The 23480-nt window shown below is 37.2% G+C and overlaps 1 protein-coding gene and 1 non-coding gene across 2 annotated transcripts in view; both read left to right on the top strand.

The window, feature by feature from the left end:
- LOC127848965 (serine-rich adhesin for platelets-like) overlaps positions 1 to 23480 on the top strand; it is a 49766-nt gene that overhangs the window by 13447 nt on the left and 12839 nt on the right. The window contains exons 2-10 of the mRNA XM_052381692.1: positions 5428 to 5548; positions 10824 to 11047; positions 11588 to 11689; positions 12444 to 12600; positions 16942 to 17083; positions 17453 to 17546; positions 19460 to 19537; positions 20420 to 20609; positions 21286 to 21400. Coding sequence (XP_052237652.1) covers positions 5428 to 5548; positions 10824 to 11047; positions 11588 to 11689; positions 12444 to 12600; positions 16942 to 17083; positions 17453 to 17546; positions 19460 to 19537; positions 20420 to 20609; positions 21286 to 21400 — 1223 coding nt within the window. The remainder of the gene's footprint in view (positions 1 to 5427; positions 5549 to 10823; positions 11048 to 11587; positions 11690 to 12443; positions 12601 to 16941; positions 17084 to 17452; positions 17547 to 19459; positions 19538 to 20419; positions 20610 to 21285; positions 21401 to 23480) is intronic.
- On the top strand, positions 15452 to 15534 carry Trnal-uaa (transfer RNA leucine (anticodon UAA)). Its single transcript has one exon. It is a non-coding gene; the product is annotated as a tRNA-Leu (tRNA).

Genomic DNA, 23480 nt, shown 5'->3' with positions numbered 1-23480 from the left:
ACTGGACAACACTTTAAACTCTTGCAGTCCGCAAATGCTACTCTCGGATGACACTTTAAGCTCAAGAATTCCGCACATGATACTCTGTGGGACACTTTAAGCTCATGCAGTCCACACATGCTACTCTGGGACGACACTTTAAGCTCATGTAGTCCGCACATGCTACTCTGGGACTACATTTTAAGCTCATGCAGTACGCATATGCTACTCTGGGAGGACACTTTAAGCTCATGAAGTCCACACTTGCTACTCTGGGAGGACACTTAAAGCTCATGTAGTCCGCATTTGCTACTCTGGGAGGACACTTTAAGCTCATGTAGTCCGCCTTTGCTACTCTGGGAGGATACTTTAAGCTAAAGCAGTCCGCACATGCTACTCTGGGAGGACACTTTAAGCTCATGTAGTCCGCATTTGCTACTCTGGGAGGACACTTTAAGCTCATGCAGTCCGCACATGCTACTCTGGGAGGACACTTAGAGCTCATGTAGTCCGCATTTGCTACACTTGGAGGACACTTTAAGCTCATGCAGTACGTACATGCTACTCTGGGAGGACACTTTAAGCTCATGAAGTCCACACTTGCTACTCTAGGAGGACACTTAAAGCTCATGCAGTCCGCACATGCTACTCTGGGAGGACACTTAAAGCTCATGTATTCAGCACATACTACTCCGGTACGACACTTTCAGCTCATGCAGTACGCACATGCCACTCTGGGAGGACACTTTAAGCTGATGCAGTACGCACATGCTACACTGGGAGCACACTTTAAGCTCATGCAGTACGCACATGCTACACTGGGAGGACACTTTAAGCTCATGCAGTACGCACATGCCACTCTGGGAGGACACTTTAAGCTGATGCAGTACGCACATGCTACACTGGGAGAACACTTTAAGCTCATGCAGTACGCACATGCTACTCTGTGACGACATTTTAAGCTCATGCAGTACGCACATGCTATTCTGGGACGACACTTTACGCTCATGCAGTCCGCACATGCTACTCTGGAACGATTTTTTACGCTGGTGCAGTCCGCTCATGCTACTCTGGGAGGACATATAACGCTGATGCAGTCCGCACAGGCTACTCTGGGACGACATTGTACGCTGATGCAGTCCGCACAGGCTACTCTGGGAGGACACTTATAGCTCATGCAGTCAGCACATGCTACTCTGGGACGACACTTTAAGCTCATGCAGTACGATACTTTCCGCCTAAACTAGATTTTTGCTAAGAAGAGACTTTCTTTAAACGCAAAATATCACAAGAGCGGCAAGTGTCGTCCCTGAATAGCTTGTGCGGAATGCACAGGCTAATCTGGGACGGCACTTTACGCTCATACCTCAATCCCCCTTTTCACATAGCGTGGCTCAGATATTACTCATGTCTAATATTGTAAGAGTTGGTTTCAGTGTCGTGGCTATCTTGAGATACGGCACACCACACGTAACTTGTCTAATGTTGTAAGAGTTGGTATCAGTGTCGTGGCTATCTTGAGATACGGCACACCACACGTAACTTGTCTAATATTGTAAGAGTTGGTATCCGTGTCGTGGTTATCTTGAGATACGGCACACCACACGTTACTTGTCTAATATTGTAAGAGTTGGTATCAGTGTCATGGCTGTCTTTAGATACGGCACACTACACGTTACTTGTCTAATATTGTAAGAGTTGGTATCAGTGTCGTTGCTCTCTTGAGATACGGCACACCACACGTAACTTGTCTAATATTGTAAGAGTTGGTATCAGTGGCATGGCTGTCTTGAGATACGACACACCACACACAACCTGTCTAATATTGTAAGAGTTGGTATCAGTGTCGTGGCTCTCTTGAGATACGGCACACTACACGTTACTTGTCTAATAGTGTAAGAGTTGGTATCAGTGGCATGGCTGTCTTGAGATACGGCACACCACACACAACTTGTCTAATATTGTACGAGTTGGTATCAGTGGCATGGCTGTCTTGAGATACGGCACACCACACACAACCTGTCTAATATTGTAAGAGTTGGTATCAGTGTCGTGGCTCTCTTGAGATACGGCACACCACACGTAACTTGTCTAATATTGTAAGAGTTGGTATCAGTGGCATGGCTGTCTTGAGATACGGCACACCACACGTAACTTGTCTAATATTGTACGAGTTGGTATCAGTGTCATTGCTCTCTTGAGATACGGCACACCACACGTAACTTGTCTAAAATTGTAAGAGTTGGTATCAGTGTCGTGGCTCTCTTGAGATACGGCACACCACACGTAACTTGTCTAATATTGTAAGAGTTGGTATCAGTGGCATGGCTGTCTTGAAATACGGCACACCACACACAACTTGTCTAATATTGTAAGAGTTGGTATCAGTGTCGTGGCTCTCTTTAAATACGGCACACCACACGTAATGGCCCTATTCCACTACGAAAACAAGCCCACGATTCGCTACGATGTATCACATTTATTGAAGTAATGCGAATAAGGTTGCGACTTCACTACGATGTGTAAGAATCTACTGCGACTGTGCTACGAACGATGCAGATCGGTCACCACTAAGCTAGGACCTTACCGAACGCACCCATGATTTAGGCGCCAATATCTATTGATATTGATCTAAATCGCGAGAATCTTAGCGGGCTCGCAACTCATTCGGGGTGAACTCGTGAGAGTCTAGATTCAAATCGCGAGAATCTTAGCGGGCTCGCAACTCACTCAGGGTGAACTCGTGAGAGTCTTGACAAAGTCGTAGCTGATTCGTAGATAGATCACGTGATCACCGATTTCCCGATTGAGTCACGAATTACCTACGATTCCATTACGACGCCCAAGAACGCATTACAATGCTGTTACGAGTCAACTGCGATTAAAGTCAGTCTTGGAGGTCCTGGCAAAATTTTAAACACGTTTAAAATCTTGCAACGATTTTTCGGAAGCTCTCGAGTTGCAGGAATCACTAACGACCGGCCCACGACTAGCTACGAATGAGTTAGAACCTTCGCCATAATTTTCATGAATACGACCATCTGATCCAAGAAACGCTTAAAGCGTTCGATCCGCGGCAGCTATTGTAATGTTACTTACGGCATTCATTTTCAGTTAACGACGGCACTTTAAAGTGATCGGGCTCCAGAAACCAGCCAGTATTTGGCACAACAGGAAGTAGAAATGATATTGCCATGATTTATGAGTATGCCTGGCATTTTAAAACCAATATCAGTAAACAATCAACGTAAGTGTGTTACTATTTAAAGTAAGGAATGTAATACAATAGAAAAATACAGTCCAAATCTAGCGTCAATGTTTAAAAAGCGACAGAAGGAAGTTTCGTATATTGAACTTATTAACCTTAACGTACTTTTTTCAAATAAATATATCTAACAAGTTAATCTTTCCTTGTGGTTAACTCATTGTTAATGTTGGTATTATTTCGGTAAACAATCGTATCCAACGAACACTTTGTTCCGGGTCTGAATAAGATGTATGATCAACGTATATTGACGGCAATCAATTAGCATATACGTACATTGCTCAACGACTAATAAATAATCATTGATTAGAAAATTACCCATTTAACGCACTCGAATATTAAAATAAAAGCTTCACGTAGATCTGAATGCAACTCAGTGAATTTAAAGGTTCCAATCGATACAGTCTTATTGAGACATATTGATCATGTTAAACGACAGTTCCGCCGTCGCCATAGCTTTAATGTTTAGCAATTAGTATTTCATTATTGTTTGTAGCATATAACAGACAGCTAACATAAATAACAAATTCAATTGTTCAAATAAATCAATTATTCACAGAAACTTTTATGTTTATTTTTTTTACATTGTGATGTAATAACAACCCGTTCTTCTATTCAATACTTGTTTGCAAAGCTTTTCGCCGCAACAAAACACACAGCGTTTGTGAGTGTATGAGTATATTTTAATGCATTAGAACGCGTGTTCTTTGGTTAATGAGACGGAGTACGTGCGTGACTTCGCCAAGCTGGATTCTACCACATTCCATAAAGTTTTCTCTGGCATAAAATGAAATTATATATTGATTTATTGACATTTTTATGATAATGCAATTTGTATATCTTTGCTTTTTGAAACAGATGTTCATGATTGCATTTTATATTAGCATTTTCTAACAATCAAAAGGCATCCATAAGGATCTATAAACATACGTATCGCGTAGTTTAACATACCCAATACAGACTGCATAACCCGTTACGAATGAATATTACGCACACGTTGATTGGGTATTTAAATTGAACTTTGCACTATTTGCCTATATATAGAGATAGTTAGTATTTTCGACGCTGCGAAATTATTTATTCCCAAAAGGTAAAAGAGCAAGACTTTTAATAAAAATGAAGTTGGAAAGTTATGTTATTTTTTCACTTGAGATATATCTATTACATGAATTAGGAATAATTGGTCAAGGGAATTGTGTGGAATTGGCGAAAGGCATCCATCAACAAGTAGGTAAGCATTCACATTTCATTTCACGTTAGAAATAAATCAGGAACGCGTGCAATAAGTGTTGAAATAATAAAAATCTACACACAACAAATTAAGTAATAAACACTTTACACTAACACATACTTAAAAGCAACAGTAACACAAAGCATATTGAATTATTGTTAGTTATTAATAAAAGTGTTGCCTTTAGGTTAAATGTTGACTAGCAAGTTAAACTTGTTTTATTACTTAAACGATATTATTAAAAAGTTATCCAGTTTATTCATTTTATTTGTGTAAAGGCGTTACATATTTGTTTAATGTTAAGATTTGTTTAGAACCACAGAAATGTTATGTGGGGGGATTAAATAATAAGGAACTTTTACAAAGTATTATTTACTGTCATGCTTGTTCTTATCGGAGTTCACACAGGCTTAACTGAGACGACTCTTTTCTTTTAAACTGGATTTTGTTTATCAGAGACTTTCTTTAAACGAAACATGTATAAAAGATGAAAGTGGAGTGCCTGGTGAGACTGTACGGACTACACAGGCTAATATTGAGCGATACTGTACGCACGTTCATTTCGCCTCGGTGTAAGAATTTATTTTATAACAGACAAATATATGAGCCGTGCTGTGTGAAAAGGGGGTTTAATGCATGTGCGTAAAGTGTCGTCTCAGATTAGCCTGTGCAGTCCGCACAGGCTAATCAGGTACGACACTTTCCGCCGTAAGTGGATTTTTTCAAAGAATGAACTTTCTGGAAACGAAAATATCATAAAAGCGGAATGTTGTCCCTGATGAACCTGTGCGGACTGCAAGGCTAATCTGGGACGACACTTTACGCACATTCATTAAACGCCTTTTCACAGAGCACGGCCATTATGATTATTTACCAACATATAGTTGAAGGTCTATTGTTAACTGTTTCATTGACTTTAGAGTGCCAACTTAAGCGCATTATTTGTATACAGAAATGTTCGGGCAATCAGTTGGCGAAGAAGACGTATCTTAAATCTTTAGCCCACCATGGTCCGGTATCAGTTTCAGTGAAATTTCAATTTGCGCGCCATGGGCCGGAGTTGCCGCATACACGTATAATTAGGCTTGAACTCTGAATGTGTTTTCGTGCGGTAAATACCACAAACGGTGTTAGTTTTTACGCGAAGATATGAGGATTATACAGTATACAATTAAAAGATCGAGTACCTTACTTAATTTGTTTGCGAATGATATTATGTTTGATTTTAAAATATTAATTGATTTGGGCCAAAACGCATAATACTTATATCGGTGCTTATTAAAATAGGCGCATATTGTCCAAACTATGGTTAAACTTGAATCGATGTATCGACAAAGTTGGACAAACAAGTGAATATCTCGGGTTTCTGCAAGCTACTCACATAATCACGTAAAATAAGGAGTGGTTTGAATCTGATTAATTGTATTTTTCCGCGCCGAGTCGAGTAGGACCACATATGCGTCAGGTCGACTTTCGTATTTCTGTTTGAAAGCCAGTTCTTTCCAGTTGGAGTTAACTAGAAGATATAAAAAAATTAAACAAGCGAAAAATTATTCTTAATTTGTAATAATTGAATCCCCCAAAAAATAATAATTTTCGTTGATTTTTGCCAGTGTACGCATTAGAAAAATAATCTGCTGACAGCGTCATACCAATGTCAGCTAAATGTATGCCGTTTTGTTCAATACATTTATTAGCTTACGAAAAATGTCCCTGCTACCTCGTACCTGGTGAAAGTTTGCGACACTTAAAAAACAAAACTAGCGCAATATCGCCGCTTTTGTCGCGACTTTAACGGAAGCCAAGCTGTTGTCAAAACGAAATATTAGATATTATTATGCAAAAGTTTAATATATAGTTGCGTGTTCAATTTCGCTTGAAATAAAGCATGTACTTTAACAAAGTGGTGTTATTAAATTGATCTTTTCATGAAGACTTTTAGTATGTAAGTTTCGTAAATGTGTTATATTTGTCCATGGATATGAAGTAACAAAACAACAACAACAACAGCATTTAACAAACGATTTCGAATTTTTTCTACACGTACATATCACATTTCCAATAGCTAATATATAAGTAGCATTGCATTTGTTTTCTTATCCAATGCTAGTGATATCATTAAAATAACGTAGAAATGAGCACGTGCATTGGAATAACTACACTTTCCATATAGAGCGATATAATTCAAACTTAATTTTAACAGTATATTTGATATTTGAAATCGAACTAATACTATAAGCACAGACGCATCTGTTCATATTGAAAAACCTCATTAGATCTTATCTGACGGCTAAAGGTGTCACCTGAAAATCATTGTAGAGCGTCGCACTTAAACATGAAACAGTGCCCACAAAGTTCGTAAACAAAATAAATAATGACACACTTGTAGGTGCATGCACCATGGTAAAATCAAAGCAACGTTAATATATACGGATATATATGTTTTCAAAAGAGTTCAAATGTTCACATATCGTTCAATATATAGACATGATTCGTAAACGTGAGAACTCATAACTCCCATGAATCAGCTTTCATTGATAACGAAAACGCCTTTATTATTGCATCATTAAAACAAATCTGGTATATGATTTCTATTCGTGTAATTCGTGTTTTGGTGATTATTTTCTTTCACCCACTTGGTTCAATTAATCGACAAGGACTTTTCCTTTCGTGTTTATCTTTAATTGAAACCTCAAAAAGTGCGTTATTTGGTCTTGTTTGAAATTTGGTTTCAATTAATTACATTTTGCACTTCATCTGGGCTTTACATATGTGCGTATTGAAACTTCATTCATTGGTTTTCCATTGAAAGTTTGACGAAGATACATTGTATCGATTTGAGTCTACGTTTATAGAAATGTTACACTATAAGCTTGTGATGCTTTTAAAGCGAATCGGGGCAAAATGACATTTTGGATAAAAACGATGTACAACTTATTTACATAATTTGATCGTTTACAGGATTGTTTGCGCGTAACATACGCCTTGGAATATTTTTACGTGCTGAAAATAAAAATAATAATAACAATTACTTTCGGAACATAAGTAAAATGTACAATTTAAACGGATCCCCCTTATAATACATTTGGTTATATTCCATTTGTATTACCAACAAATAAACTATGAACGAGGAACTGTTCCTTATTAAAAGTAAAAGAGTTTAACGCAATTGTCTCATGCGAAAAACTGAAATTGTCGCAGTCAATTTCACTACCACACTAGTGAAGTTTGTCGGTAGTCCGTTCGGATCTTTCGCCTTTTAAACATTTGTCAGTCGTATATTGGGAGCCATTGAAAGTACTCACTCCATTTTAAAGTTTAGAAGTTATAATTGTCCAACTAAAAACTGTTATAATAGTTGATAGTTAACTTTAATTTTATGCTATCCGGTAAATAACGAGAAAGCCACCATTAGCTTGAAAAATTAACCGACATATTTTTATAATCTCAAAATATAAAAGCACATATTCAATTGATCCAATTTGTTCGTTAACTGTTACTGACTAAATTGACATACCCGATCAAAATTTTTCATTAGCATACCGAGACAAAAGTGTGATTTCGAATATAACGTGATAAAAAGTAAGCCAATGACACAAAGACGTTGTTGTATTTTTTAAAATTTGTATTTTCTTTAAGAAAGATGTTAATAATGACTGTGTAACACATAGTTCTCGTTTTTGTAAACGCTCAGAAAATTCTTAGTTTGATGATTATAAAAAAGTTGTAACGGCGACACTTACGGCAAGCGCGGGAAACTAAAAAATAGAAGTAAAGTCGTTATGATTTTAGAGTTCACGTATCGATACACGCAAACTCGCTTTTGATGGCAGTAATGCAGTGTTGTATAATTGTCAATGACTTGCGCGATTTGTGTAGATGTGAGTTTGAATCCCACTCGAGACGTTTGTAGAACAATTATTTTGGACAATACACGTTTTTGTTCAATATATCATGCTTGCTTTAAATTTAGACAAATGCGTTTCCATAGTATGAGTACTAACGTCGATATCCCATCTGAAAACCCCCGAAGGCAACTCTACTAGGTATTGCATATTCAAAACAATAACGATAGGTTATCTAATATATAAATAAGGCATATAGCTCTTTGGCCTCCTTCTTAATGTGTACGTTTATTTTATCAACTTTGTTTTGGAAGGTTTTGAAAATAAGCATAAAGGTCCCCCGCCTAGCTTATGATATATTCGTCCGGTAAATGTAATATGTATTACTACACATGCTTCGAAGCATTTGATCATCATCTTGGGAAAACAGGGCTCATTCAATGTATGTAAAGAGTTTTCACAGATTAGCCGGTGCAGTCCTCAAGACACAGGCTGGCACTTTCAGCTTTAATGGAGACTTTCGTGTAAATGAAGTCTCTTCTTCGCCAAAATCCAGTTTAAGTGAAAAGTGTCATCCATAATAACATGTGCAGTTCGCAAAGGCTAATATGAGACGACATTTTATGCTCATGCAGTCCGCACAGGCTAATCTGAGACACCACTTTACGCTTATGTAGTCCGTTCAGACTTCTCTGGGACGACACTTAACGCTCATGCAGTCTACATAGGCTACTCTGGGACGACACTTAACGATCATGCAGTCCGCACAGGCTAATATTGGAAGAAACTTTAAGCTCATGCAGTCCGCACAGGCTAGTCTTTGACGACGCTTAACGCTCATACAGTCCGCACAGGCTTGTCTTGGACGACACTTAACGCTCATGCAGTCCGCACAGGCTAGTCTTGAACGACACTTAACGATCATGAAGTCCGCACAGACTAGTCTTGGACAACACTTAACGATCATGCAGTCCGCACACGCTTGTTTTTTACACTTTACGCTCATTAATTAATCATCGTATTCTAAGAGTGATGCATCTGCATACAACTTATTTCAAGCAATACGAGGAAATACCTTTAGCAAACTTCAAATTGTGTTGTTCTTAGTTTTCTTTAAGATACATTTAAAACGGTATATTTGTATTGTGCTGATTGAATGAAAATTCTAACCAAAAACGTTGTCAAATATAAGGCTGATTATGCACATAAATGCTTCTTTAAAATTGTGCCATTTTAGAAAATACTATACACAAAATTGGCGACTGGTCAAATAAATAGTGTGTTAAATGAACGGTAAACATGTTCACGTCTGAAATACTAGCATCTCGACAGTATTGTAGGCAAGATTAAAGACAGTAAATTGAGAGGTGGATATCACTTTTGCATGAATACGTACCTCAGTACAGGGAAATAAATACGCTCTGTAACATGTCTTTGAACTATGAATATATGCAAATAAAATTGTTTTACCGTCATCTCTCGAGTGCTGGCGCATCGATTTCAATTTTTTTGTATTTCTCTGTTGATGGTCAATTAAAGTCTTATATAAGAAACAGTCACTGACGCGTGTATTGCATAGATAATGTGAATGCATGCGTTTTAAATAATCATGGGAAAGAAATAATCCACTTGCATTTTGTTTACATCGTTTTTGGAATGAAAACGTAGTTCAGTTAGTTTCGCTTGTTTTTGTTGATCAACATTTACGGGTAAGACGGATGCAGTCGTATAAGCTGAATAAGAAATGTTAAATACATATTTAGACGTTGATATGTAAATCATATCTTTTATAACACATACAACTACTTTGCATTTGCAAGCGTAAACGCCTTAACAATTACTGCATCAAACGCACAGACAATATTAAATACTAAAATGTTATCAAGATCAACGATATGTATCACATTAACATCGACACTACAACACAGCATATGTACGATAATTTCAAATTAGAGCAACGTAGTCTAAATCGACATTGACGTTGCGTTATCGAAGACATATTTCGATTGCGTTAAATCTATTTGTAGCTCTTACCAATTCTTGTATTGTTATTTATTTTGTCAGGACATTAAATCCATTTTCCTTTTGAAATATTGGACTGGTAGTAGCCGCGCTCTCGGAAAAAAACACAAGCTTTATGCATGTGCGTAAAGTGTCGTTCCATAGTAGCCTTGCATTCCGCAATAGCTAATCAGGGACGACAATTTCCGCCTAGAAACATTCCATAAAAGCGGGAAGTATCGTTCCTGGTTAGCTACCGCGGACTGCACAGTCTTATTTGGACGATATTTTACGCACCTGAAGTAAGCCCTGTTTTCGCAGAGTGCGGTTAAATTAAAGATTATCTAATCCAAAAGCAGAAGTGTGACTAAAATATTGCCTCTAATAAATTGAAATTAGAAAACATAAGGCTTTAGAATATTTAACCTGTAGGAGAAACCCTTCGACCTTGAACGAGATAATTATATCATTTACACCTCATAGAAAAAGTTTCTATTTACAGGAACAACAAGTGTTAGAATCACAGAAAGATTGCAACGGGATAAGAGGTCAGACGACAAAAATACGCACCATGCGGAACTTCCGGTTGAATTTGACCTGGACCTTAAAGTCTCTGGGTCAAATGTCACGCTTCATCTCCATAGAAACGACAACATACCACCAGCAGTGCCGATTTTTTTGAAGAAAAATGGAAATATTTTCAAACTTAACCTTCCTGCCAAAAAGGTATTTATAAATGGAAACAGTAACTACACACGCAGTTTGCTTTTAATAGTCGTAGACAACTTAAGTTTTATTTAAAAGTAGATTTTCATTAAAGTATCAATTTACGACTGACTGGCCTTAAACGCTTTCTTGTTTATTTGCTTATTATCTAGCTCTTTATGGTAATAAAGGCTTCAAATTGAAATACTCGGTGGTCGCTCTGGGAAAACTGGGCTTAACGCATTTGTGTAATGTGTCTTCCCAGATGAGCCTGGACAGTTCGCACAGGCTAATGAACGACGACACATTACTCATGGATACTTGATTGTCGCTTAGAAGAGACTTCCTTTAAACGATACATTCAATATTAGCGGAAAGAGTCGTCCCTGATTAGCCCGTGAAATCTGGTACGACACTTTACGCAAATGCATTAAGCATGGTTTTTGCAGACCTATTTTTTGAAGTGCTCTTTTGGTGTTAAACGCCGTTGTGTCCTTTATAAACCAACAACTTATCATGAAAACATTGTAATATTACTTTTATGTGGTTAAACATTTTCAGAAAACGGCGCTATATTTGGATAAAAGCCACGGAGCAAGTGTAGAGTACGAATGCTTCCCCGGGATGGGGTCTACACAACCAGGGTCATGCAGACATCTTGTGGTAGGCTGATAACCTTGTTTTTACAGTAGTTTTTACTCGTTAGTGTTACCAGTGTTTGTATCAAGTGACCTACCTTCGATTTAAGATTTCGTACTTTTGATATTGTGCTCTATGAAGAGTGAGATTAAGTTGATTGTGCAGTCATTTTTAAAGAGTATATTTTACACGTACTTAATCGAAAACATTCAGCGTTTAAAGAACACATGGTGTCTAATTGGTTCAGTATCTTGCGTTCCCACTTTGTCGATATAAAATTAACTTAGTTACTTAGCGCGCCCTATGCAATTTATCGTTCAAATGTTAGAAATCAATCACGATATATACAATGTATTACCGGTAATTGATATGGTAATTGAATACCATACAGAACACATATCTTCTTTCGATCGAGTCCATATTTTCTTTCACGACTGTTCACATCCAAACAACAATCATTTTAATGATCCGAGTACTGGTAAACCAAACAACGGGAGAGAAAATATTTTATCCAATCACCTAATGTTTTTATAAGATTATTGAAGTTATTGCTAACGTTGAAAGAAACGTATCATAAGCGTTCTGTTCCATTGATTGCCCTACATATGATACCGGTGGATCAACGGCGGAAAATACATTTGTGTATACTGTTTTATCTGATTTGTGTCATGTCTTGCTGATGTAATAGCTCCCCGCGGAAACGTCACAATGAAGGTACATTTGCGATATCGCATAACTCAGCTAACATCATTTTCGTTCACTATAATAACCATTTCAGAGAGGAAATTTTCAGTTAGACAATCGAACGTACTTGCTCGAACCGGACGTCAGTAGTGGATTGACGTTACATAACCATGACGACACTGATGACGTTATTCACGTCATCTACGAGATTCAGGAAGAACATGACTTCAAAACCGACTACATTGTGACTGGTATGTCGCGTGATAAATTTAAGTGAGAGAAAATTGGAAGTTTATCCTTTAGGCTTTTACTGTCACTCAGCATCGTAATAAGATCTTATATCGTTTTGTTTTCTACTTAAATACTTATCATCATCATCGACGTCCTCATCCTTCTCGTCATAATAGTCATCTGTATAAACTTCCTCCTCCTCCTCTGCATTAGTATCATCTTCGTATTCGTTTTCTTTTTTTCCATTACATCATGATAATCATTATGATGATGCTAATCATTTTTTAATGTCATTTTATCGGGATAAACTGTTAATATTGAGCATTTTATGTTGCATAGCTTTTGATAAGTAATTTAAATAATACCTTGGCAAAAGGATAGAATTTCTCTAAGAATATGTCGTGTAATTCGCCTCACCTCCCGTTTTAACGAAGGTGAGCCCGCTAACGTTACAGACGTTTTCTGATAAAAAAAATGCGAAGTTTGCAGACATTTTAAGAGATTTAGATATGTTTTCTTTATTAATAGTGATACTGAATCAAGTTTTGAAAATTATCGAAAATTAACATTTATCAAATTAATGGCAGCAGACCCAAATCACACCTTGTTGAAAGGGTTAGAACCTTTAATCTGTTTTCACAGTTTTGTTCTAAAATGAACATTAACGTAGTTTATACAAACTTCACCGTACTCTTACTGTTTTCACTACAGTGCTTGTTACTACTTTATTCTTTTTATTTATTCCAAGTGTCAGAGATATGTGCTTTTTTCTGTGTTGCGTGGAAACTGCACTATTATGCTAGAGTTGTGTTTAGTTTAGTTTAAACCTATTTATTTTAGCTCGATTGCATAGGAAGCTTAGGCTTATTTGAAACTCCTTTAAGTCCGTTTCCTGGGACTAGAACCAGTACTTGGAGTCTATGGAGGAAATCTAAAAAACTCTTCCACAATGAGGATCGAACCCGTGATATCCCCATTGCTATGCGGACAACATATCCACTACACCACTGCGACTCAAGAGTTGTGTAATATTAGCTATTCCAACATTGAACTTTTAGCTATGTGTTGACTCATCAACAGAGGCGTCTGTCGTTGTGTGTTCCAAACTTTTAAATATTAACTTATTTGTTTCATAATCGTCAGTATAAACCTGAGAAGTGTCATGTCATGACATTACTTCTCAAAACATAGAATTTGGTCGCGATATCCTGTTTGAATGTATGTATGCGCGTGAGAAAAGAGTCTTCTTTTATACGTTTTCTATTACATGTTAACATGTTTCGGGCAAATTTTAAACATAAAGTTGCGTAACTAAGCCTTTCATATGCCGTAAGCACGGTCGAATTGCCTATATAAAAAATGGCATGGGCTATGCATCCCATAGGCCGCATAAATCCGACACGAAGGTGGGCGTGAGTAGAGGGCTATTTATTAGGGCCCGTGTGGAAATTCAGAAAAATATATCCACGAGGTTCAAATGAGGCCTATATATGAGCGCGTGTTCGTCCACCTTTCTCTCCATCTATAAGTATTTGCATCATTCAATTTTTTTTTGCCATGCATGACCTTAAAAGATTGGATTATTTGCTAATACATGCATTCAGAGATGGTTTTGGTTGAGCAGTTGATTCCGTGATGAGCTTTATCTTATCCTGTAACGTAAGCTCTACGCGTCTGCGTTTAGCTGGAGACTGCGACATTTTAGATGCGTTCGAAATTAGTAAACGGCAATGAATGAATTTGCATACAGATGGATGGATATTTAACAGTCATATTTCTAACAGTTTATCTGACAAACAAACAAACAACCATTTCAGCGTTAAAAACATGGCTATTAGATCTTTTAAAATACCCGAGAAGATCACAAGAAAGTGATCGTCGCAACGGCATGCATTAATTTTTTAATTACATTGTTTATCATAGGCGATAATAAATAATTAATAAAACGATCGAGTCAATCACTTTTTGGTGTTACCGCACGTCTATTGTAGACATTCACAGTTTGTTTTACATTACTTAATCGGACTCTCATAGCGCTTTAACGACTTGACAACTTTATGGTATGTTTAATCCGATTATCGATAATTACGCGAGCAAAATGTGTGACAACGCACTCGCTGTGCTGACTAGGTATTGTTATTTTCACGCCTCGGGCATCTTGAGAATTTAGACCGTCCGGTATACTCAATGTATTTTACGTTGAAAATGACCAAATTTACGGAGATACCCGTCCGGTTTCCGGTTTTCAGAGAGTTCGGTTTATTCAACATTGTTTAACAAAGAAATAGAAGGAGAAAATACGGGACTGGCCCGACCGTCCGGAATCGGGAGAGTTCCGGTATTCAGAGAGTCCGGTATTGGCAGAGTCCACTGTATACACACACGATAAATTTTAACCTGATTGTGTCACGCATAACTCAAAATGTTATGACCATTTTTAGAAAATGAAATAAATTTACGTTAACGTCCAATCCCTTCGATGTTTAGTACAGTTTTACCTATTGTAAGTGTAATTTCGACACTAAAAATTCGTGATGTACCTACGCCACCGTTTACAATTATTTGTATATACTTACCGTATTTGATCATGCATGTAAGGTCGGGACACATGGCTTATCCGTAGCGTTAGTTATTGTGCACAAGTCTTATTAAAAAGAGTAAATAATAACAAAGTTGATTGCTCGCGTTCAAATTAATAAAAGCCGCCATTTTTTACCGGAATATTGTTAACGTTAATTGGCTCACATTAGTTGAACGCGAAGAAGGCGTATTACATAACCAGCGTGATTAAGTCGTGTAACGGTATTGCTTATTGTATTACAATACACTAGCGAACAGTGAAACATTGGTTTGAAGAAACTCTTTTAGGGAAGTACGGTGGCCGAGTGGTTAAGGCGTTGGACTTAAGTTCCAATGGATGTATGTCCGCGTGGGTTCGAACCCCACCCGTACTATTTTTTATTAATAAAACATAGCTCGTTTTTGCCAACTAAGAAGTCACATGTTTTCACACGACTGAAATTCAGGATCGTCATTCTTCATGGGTTGCTTGAACTGTACGATTTTGAGAATGCAAAGAAATCATAATTTTACAGATTGACATAAATGCATCCTCCTAAACTCTTTCAGTGCTGGAACGGAATTATGAATGCCTTTGCAAACAGTTTGGATCCACATGAGACGCCACAAAACGTGGCGTCTCATCAGGATCCAAACTGTTTGCTATTCTGATAGTATTCTTTGAAAAAAAATCAAAGAAAATGCTAATTTTAGAAATCCAGCAGACGACATTTAAGCAGACGACACATTTCCCAGCATCCCCTTAAAAGTTGATCACTTGCATCAGAACATAATGTTCAAAATTTATGTGTAAGATACAGTCAAAACTATTATCTGGCCATTATATTGCTTAAATTTTGGTGATGATGCTCATGATGATGATGATGATGATGATGATGATGATGATGATGATGATATGATGATATGATGATGATGATGATGATTATTATTATTATGATGATTATTATGATGATGATGATGATGATGATGATGATGATGATGATGATGATGATGATGATGATGATGATGATGATGATGATGATGATGAAAATGATGAAAATGATGATGATGATGATGATGATGATGATGATGATGATGATGATGATGATGATGATGATGATGATGATGATGATGATGATGATGATGATGATGATGATGAAATGATGATGATGATGATGAAGACAAATTAGCGCGCCGAGCCGATTGTGACGATGATATTTCGTACATATTTTCCTACAATAACCGAAGCATTCGTTATAATGATCGGAGTTAGTTTTCGTGTGTCGTATAAATAGATATCGTTGAAGGAAATTAAAATGATCCGTTAAACTTAATTTAGATTCACATCGTACATGCATGAAATACATGTTGGCGAATTCGACAATACAGACATTTTCGATTTCAGAATTAAATATCTGGCTTATTTCGCATTTTGACACATGTTTTTCTTAATTTTTTTTTTAATTTATATTGAACTATATGAATAATAAGTTTCTTTTTACACATTTTATATACAATGTAAATTCATAAATATTTGACAAAAACGTGCATCCTAACTTTAACGAGGAACACAACAGGTGCTTTTACGTTATTTACGTTAAAAGAAACTCGGAAAAGTTTGTGCAACGGACAGGCGGACTGAAAAAGGGTTACCTCAATTTACTTCATTGGGGACGTATACTGACAATTCAATTGATTTGATCGCAATCACACTCCTCTTTACTTGAACTTTTGTCTGGAATAATTTATCACACACGAAAGTTGTATTTGCAATTACTATTATGTGAAATCTCTAATTGCAGAGCACGTGAAATCAGAGTCACACGTTTTGCACGCCACGAGTACGAAAGGTTACACTCCACAAAAAACTAGACGGCGGAAAAGGTCTATCATCAACTACAAAGTGGAGTTTTTACCCGTGTTGGATTATCCAATCTACAAATTGTAAGAATTTACTTATCTTTAATGGCATACACATTATTCATTTATGACTAGGAACGTTCCCCGAGTTGAACGCCAGGCCGCCCTTCCGTTTGTCTGTTTGTCTCTCTGTCTGTCTGTTTATCTGTCAATCTGCCCGTCCGTCCGTCTGTGGACACAAACTTGCAATACAAAGTACTCTTACACCATTTAACTCAAATTTGCAGAAGTTATGCACGTGTAATTGTTATTACTCCACGGTAACAGTAGATAAATATTATGATTTTTTTCCCAAATGAATTTTTTTCTTACACTTATATTACACATTTCTTCGCAATATGAGATACGCCACAACTGTGGCAAACTTAAGTTTCTTTCGCATGCCTTTCACAGCTGGTATGACCGCAGTAACGCCACCACTGCCGCCGCCAGGGACGTGGACGCTATCGAGAACATCCGGGAATTTTACGCCTTCGTACTGAACTCGGTTGGTATAAAACTATCAGAAATAAACATGCACACGCGCTATTTCCCGGGTGATAGACACCGGTGTATTGTCTTTTAAGTCAAAACAAAATCTGTGTCGGGCAATCTATTGCAATCTTACATAGTGGTGTTCAAAATATGTTTAGACAGAAAAGCTGTTTAACTAAATCATGATACATTTTGTGTTGTTTAATGTCAAAACTGTTTAAGAGTGTAAATTATCAAACAGTATGTGTTTGTGACTACTTCAGTCTAACCTTGTGTAACAGCATTTAAACACTTACATATCATAAACACATTTATTTGCTTTTCCATAAATCTTCGTAAATTTCTTATATACATAACAATTCACATACTAAAAAATTAAATAAAGAAATACCTTACAAAAGATATACGGCGTCGATGTTTATTTGATTTTGTTGTTATAAACGCTCGACAACACAGTCAAAGAGATCTGAATAGTTATTCTGAACAATTCCTAGCCAATAGGCACATAGCATCCTTCAAATGAGTTCGAATGTAGTTAACAATCTTATTGGAGACCCCACCTCGAGAATGTAAACGCCCAACAAAGATAAGTAGTTGTGAAAACCAGATTAGATATTCATAAAATGGCGTGTGTGTGTCACTCGGTTGATCACGTCAGATATTAATCAAACATTGGGTTAGCCACTCGACAAGTACTTGTATATGACACTGTAAATCAACATAGTACGTCGGTATACAGTCTTTATTGCGTTTTTTGGAGAACAAAATATTATTTTGTATTGCAAACTGGCAAAACCAAACTAAGCTCCGATGATGACATCTTAAATTTTAAAAAGCATGTTTCTTATAGACGTTGCGGAACAATAAAATTGTACATATGCCGTATGAACAAATCTACAGAAATGTTAGGGATTCTCCGATGGCGAACATCCTTTTTCCTATACTAAACAAGGTTTAAGGTCGAAGGTCGGCGGTTTTCTAGTCATGCTATGATGAAGTGTGGATCTTCTGTCGACTTTAACATATACCCCTTAATCACTGGGATATTCCCCGTCCGTTACACTCGGCGCACTTCGCATCCAGGGCACATTGGCGTATTTCCTTCACAGGTATCCATTTAAACACTTGGGAGGAGAGGAGCAAGCGTTTGATTTATATTTTGCTCATCAAATCAAGTGCCTTGAGCGGGATTCAAACCAGGGACCATCCAACCATCCTACAACTAGTCAAGTGTCACAAGCTACTATACAACAACGAGTGTCGTCAAGTTTTTCAGATTATAATTTAATACTCTAGGAAGACAAGACAAAACGTTTGTATATGTTTATTTAAGTTTTTTTACCTGATACAATTCCAGATAATCATTCTGGCCTACTGACGGAAAATTTATCTTGAGCATTTTATGGGCTCTTGGTAAAGGACAATTAAGGTAAAAACCTGGATGAGACAGCTACACCGAATAAACGAGTAGGTATAGTTATCCAGGAAAAACACACAACTTATAATGGAAAGAAAAATTCAAACTATTTTATCAAATTTATACACATTTTTAAGGGAGGGTACTCTTTCTCGCTTATTTAATGGACGACGCTAGTACTTTCGTCCATTTTTGCGTTTTTTTTCATTTGTTAGTTTGAATTAGATTTACAATTATTTTTAGTCGTCCTCTGTGAAAAGGGGTTTAATGTACATGTATGTGCGTAAAGTGTCGTCCCAGATTAGCCTGTGCAGTTATGATATATTTCGTTTCAAGAAAGTATCTTCATAGCAAAAACCTAGTTTGGGCGGAAAGTGCCGTCCAGGATTACTCTGTACTGTACTGCACAGGCTAATTTGGGACGACACTTTACGCACATGCATTAAACCCCATTGTCACAGAGCAAGGCCAATTTCGAATATAAACTGTTAGATTGCATAACCTTTCAGATAGATCTACGATATCAGTCGATTGTGAGCACCACCATTGCTATACAAGTCGTGTTCGCTGGCATATTTATCGCCGATGTAAGTACAACGCTCGTTAACAGGAGCAAATATAACGTTAGATCAGTGTCCTTTAATACTGTCTGTGCATGTTTATAAAAGAACACAATCTTACAGGTTACTGACAACCGTTTGGGTGCAATAGAAACATTGACGGATAAAGCTTGACAACTGCACCAGACACAAGAATGCTTTATATATATGTATATGTTATAATTTACAAAATGGCTTCAAAGATTCAAACCAAATCCGAAAATGTGTTTGACAGGTTCTTCTGAAAATTTGAGTATGGAATTTCAAACATGCCAATAGGTTTTAAGAAGCAATGCAAGAAATAGTTACTATGACACACCATAATAAAACGAGTACCCGAAGTTGACTTTAATTCTTATCGAAGTCCAATCTTGAATGTGTAAAATTTCATTCAAATCAAATAATACACTTGCTTTTAACTATATTTACTCGTGCTTTAATTTATGAAGGTAATCGTGGAAAATTCTAGAGAACGGGTCGCGGATCTGTTTGCGTTTTAATTTGACGATTTCAAAATACAAAATTAACGGTATATCCACAACTCTTAAGGGACTTTGCATGCACAGATCTGTCAAGAAGCATGTTGCTTTATCTAATTTAGTTGTATACATGTTGGGAAGAATTCTACGAATGTGTGCATTTAGTTAACGGATGCCATTGTGATGCTGACTATGGGGCAGGTGAGACAAGGTCAAGATTATCGTTTCCAAACTGTTATCAAACTTGAGGCAGCATTTCGATGTTGGGAAAGAAAGATGGTGTATAAATACGACTTCCTTTAAACGAAGGGTCGCTTTTAACAAACAAACGAAAACTAGTTCTTTTAAAACATGAATATATTTACATAATGCTTGTTTATTCACTATAAAGACCCCGAGTGCCTCCACTTGGACAGAAAACTACAAGGTTTCGGCGACACCACGTGACGAAGTGGATGCCAGCGTCGCCTTGACGGCCTTCAAACAATGGCTTGCGTTGCAAACGTCACTTCCGGCATACGATCACGCTATGGCGTTTACCGGATATGATCTAGTTCGCAACGGATCCTCCTCAATTGCAGGTATATTATGCATTTACAGGTTATATCAAGTGTCTTACTTATCACATTCCTTGTATTCCCTTAAATTTATATTTTCTCTTGGATTCTCAAGGATCAGACCTCTGCATACTACAATATTTTTGCATGGTATAGCGCCCACCCACGTAATACTATATCACGTAACCGAAATGTTAGACGACTTACTGCTACCTTATCTTACACACTCGCATGGTCTAGCATCACGGTACTTTCTTGTCTGAGGCTCGTTCTGGGTAAACAGGGATTAATGGATGTGCGTTTAGTGTCTAAAAACCTATTACGTATATAAATTAGGTCCGTACAATAGAGGAATGCTTTTGTGTTTAAAATGCAACGACTGTATTGAAAAAACAAACCTTGTTGCCAAAAGAACCATTTAAGAATGAGCCTCGTTTTGGGATAACTGGGCTCAATGCATGTGCGTAAATGGTCGTCCCTGATTTCCCTGTGCATTCCACACAAGCTAATCAGGGACGACACGTGCCGCTTTTATGGAATTTTGCGTTTTAAGGAAGCTCTACTAAATGAAGATCCAGTCAAGGCGGAAGGTGTCGTCACTGATTAGCCTGTGCCGACGGGCTTATCCTTGATCTCAATTAACGCAGATAGATAAGCCCAGTTTTCTCATAGCGCCGCTTTTATCTAACTTTACCCACAGGTCTTGCCTGGACCCCCGGGGCCTGTAACCACGCCATCCCCTACGCCAACAGTATCTCGCAGGACCATTTTGATGCCGGCCTGGCTACTACAGCAGCTCACGAATTGGGACACAAGTAAGTTTAGTTTGACCTTAACCACTCAATCACATTAACCAACCCATCACCTTAACCAATCCATCACCTTAACCAATTCATCACCTTAACCAATCCATCACCTTAACCAATTCATTAGTAATTCCTGCGTCTAGTGCTATTTATTGACATGTTTTTCGATTGCACTGCAGCGATAAAAATAGTATGCAGTTTGTATTCATTGTTATTAACTGTCCAACCGATCCTCGTTCTGGGAAAACCGGGCTTAAGCCATGATCTTCAAGTGTCGTCCGAGATAAGCCTGTCTTTTCGGCAGAGGCATATCAAGGACGACACTTCCCGTATAAACTGGATTGCCGTTTAGACACGCCGGGTATGAATACTTTGATAACAGATGGCACTTCGATAACAGAGAACAACAAAAGCCACGCGCGAGAGGAGAGTTCTTCAGCTGTTTTTGCATGTATGTTCTGTTCATTCAGTTTTCAGACACTGGGCATTGTTTGGTCGATTAATGGTATAGCACTTCGTATTGCGAAGAAAGAAATTCGCAGAAAAACGGTGGATTATCTTGAAAAACCACGATAAAATTCCATCGATAATAAGCATGAATTGGATGATCAGTACATATTTCAACAAAATAAAAGTTCAATATATCCATTAATGTTACAACATGTTACATTTTCGTTTACTTACGTATTTGAGAAAATTCAAATTTTCAAAGAGTCAGAATTTCATGGACACTTCTTTAACCGATCATCTAAATGACAATGGCACTTCTATTCCCGATTAGTCGAGACTTTTTACCAGATATAACACACTCTTTTTAGTGAATCAGAAATGCAGAATTCGATATAGAATACTCTAGGCAATGCATAAAAATGTATGTTCTGAAGTAAATTAAAAACAAATTACCGAAATATGTGCTTATCCCTTTGGGATATGCTTATGATTTTGTATAAATGTGTAAGATAAATGTGAAACTAATTCGATATGTGTGATGAGTACCGTCTATATGACCATACATCTTCCAGTTTTCGAGTCACCCAACGGCCGGATCTTCGCATAGTGCACGGGCTTAAACAATTTTAACGAACGTTCCTTGTTGCGCAACGTTTGATCTAAAGCATGTATAATTATGTACTGATAAAGGTACTAAGGTAATTAACTTATATATTAAATAACATGTCATGAACATCACTCTGCTAAAACTGCTGCTAAAAGATAAATATCAGCAGCGATGCAGGTCCGAAATTCCTTTAACTCAAACAATACAGTGACTTAGGGTCAGGTGAATCGCACTTCAAGCTTAAGTTATCATTGTCTAAAAGTAAGTGCTCCCTATACGCAGAGCTCGAGATAAAGGGAGTTTTCAATTCTCTTATTAATTGTATGGCTACGCATCAGTATCGTCTTGATGATGCGATTCTAATGCGCACCAACGGCATAGGATTTTATGAAGCACACATATGTATTTGCCTCTAAAAGATCCATTCGCTCCCGTTATTAGCCCTGCTATAAGAAAAAATAAACACGATCGAGTTGATCCACATGATCCGTTTATTTTAATCTCTCTGAATCTTAAGTTGCCACTAAAAAAACAGTTCATGATGTAGACAATTATTTCCGGTCGTCACCTGACATATATTTCTTCAGAAATAAGCAGTGTTATCTTATTTAAAATTGCAGTAATAGTATTAATTAATAGTAATAAGATTTTTGAAAACGAACAACGCCATTGGTTAAATTTCACATGTGTATGTAGTTAAGTTATGCATAGATTCCCAATGTGTCACGCTTGACTACACACATTGATTCGTACTTCAAAATGCTTGGTAAGAATAGCCATACTATACATACATGCATTTCATGTAGAAGGCAAAACTCGGTTATCTGAGTGCCCTATTGTTGAATGTCTTTGTTATCCGAAGTGTTCTTTATCGGGAATCAAAGTGTCTGCAACTTCATGAATACTACCTATTAAAGCATGCCATATCTTCGTTTATATTTCATTGAATACTTTCAAAATTTCAGTATTTCACGCACAGTGATTACTCTACATGCTTGAATAAAAACAATTAATTACTTGCAATATTGCTAA

Source organism: Dreissena polymorpha, chromosome 10 (assembly GCF_020536995.1).
Source record: "Dreissena polymorpha isolate Duluth1 chromosome 10, UMN_Dpol_1.0, whole genome shotgun sequence".
NCBI classification, from domain to species: Eukaryota; Metazoa; Mollusca; class Bivalvia; order Myida; family Dreissenidae; genus Dreissena; species Dreissena polymorpha.
This window is presented reverse-complemented; position numbering and strand designations above follow the sequence as displayed.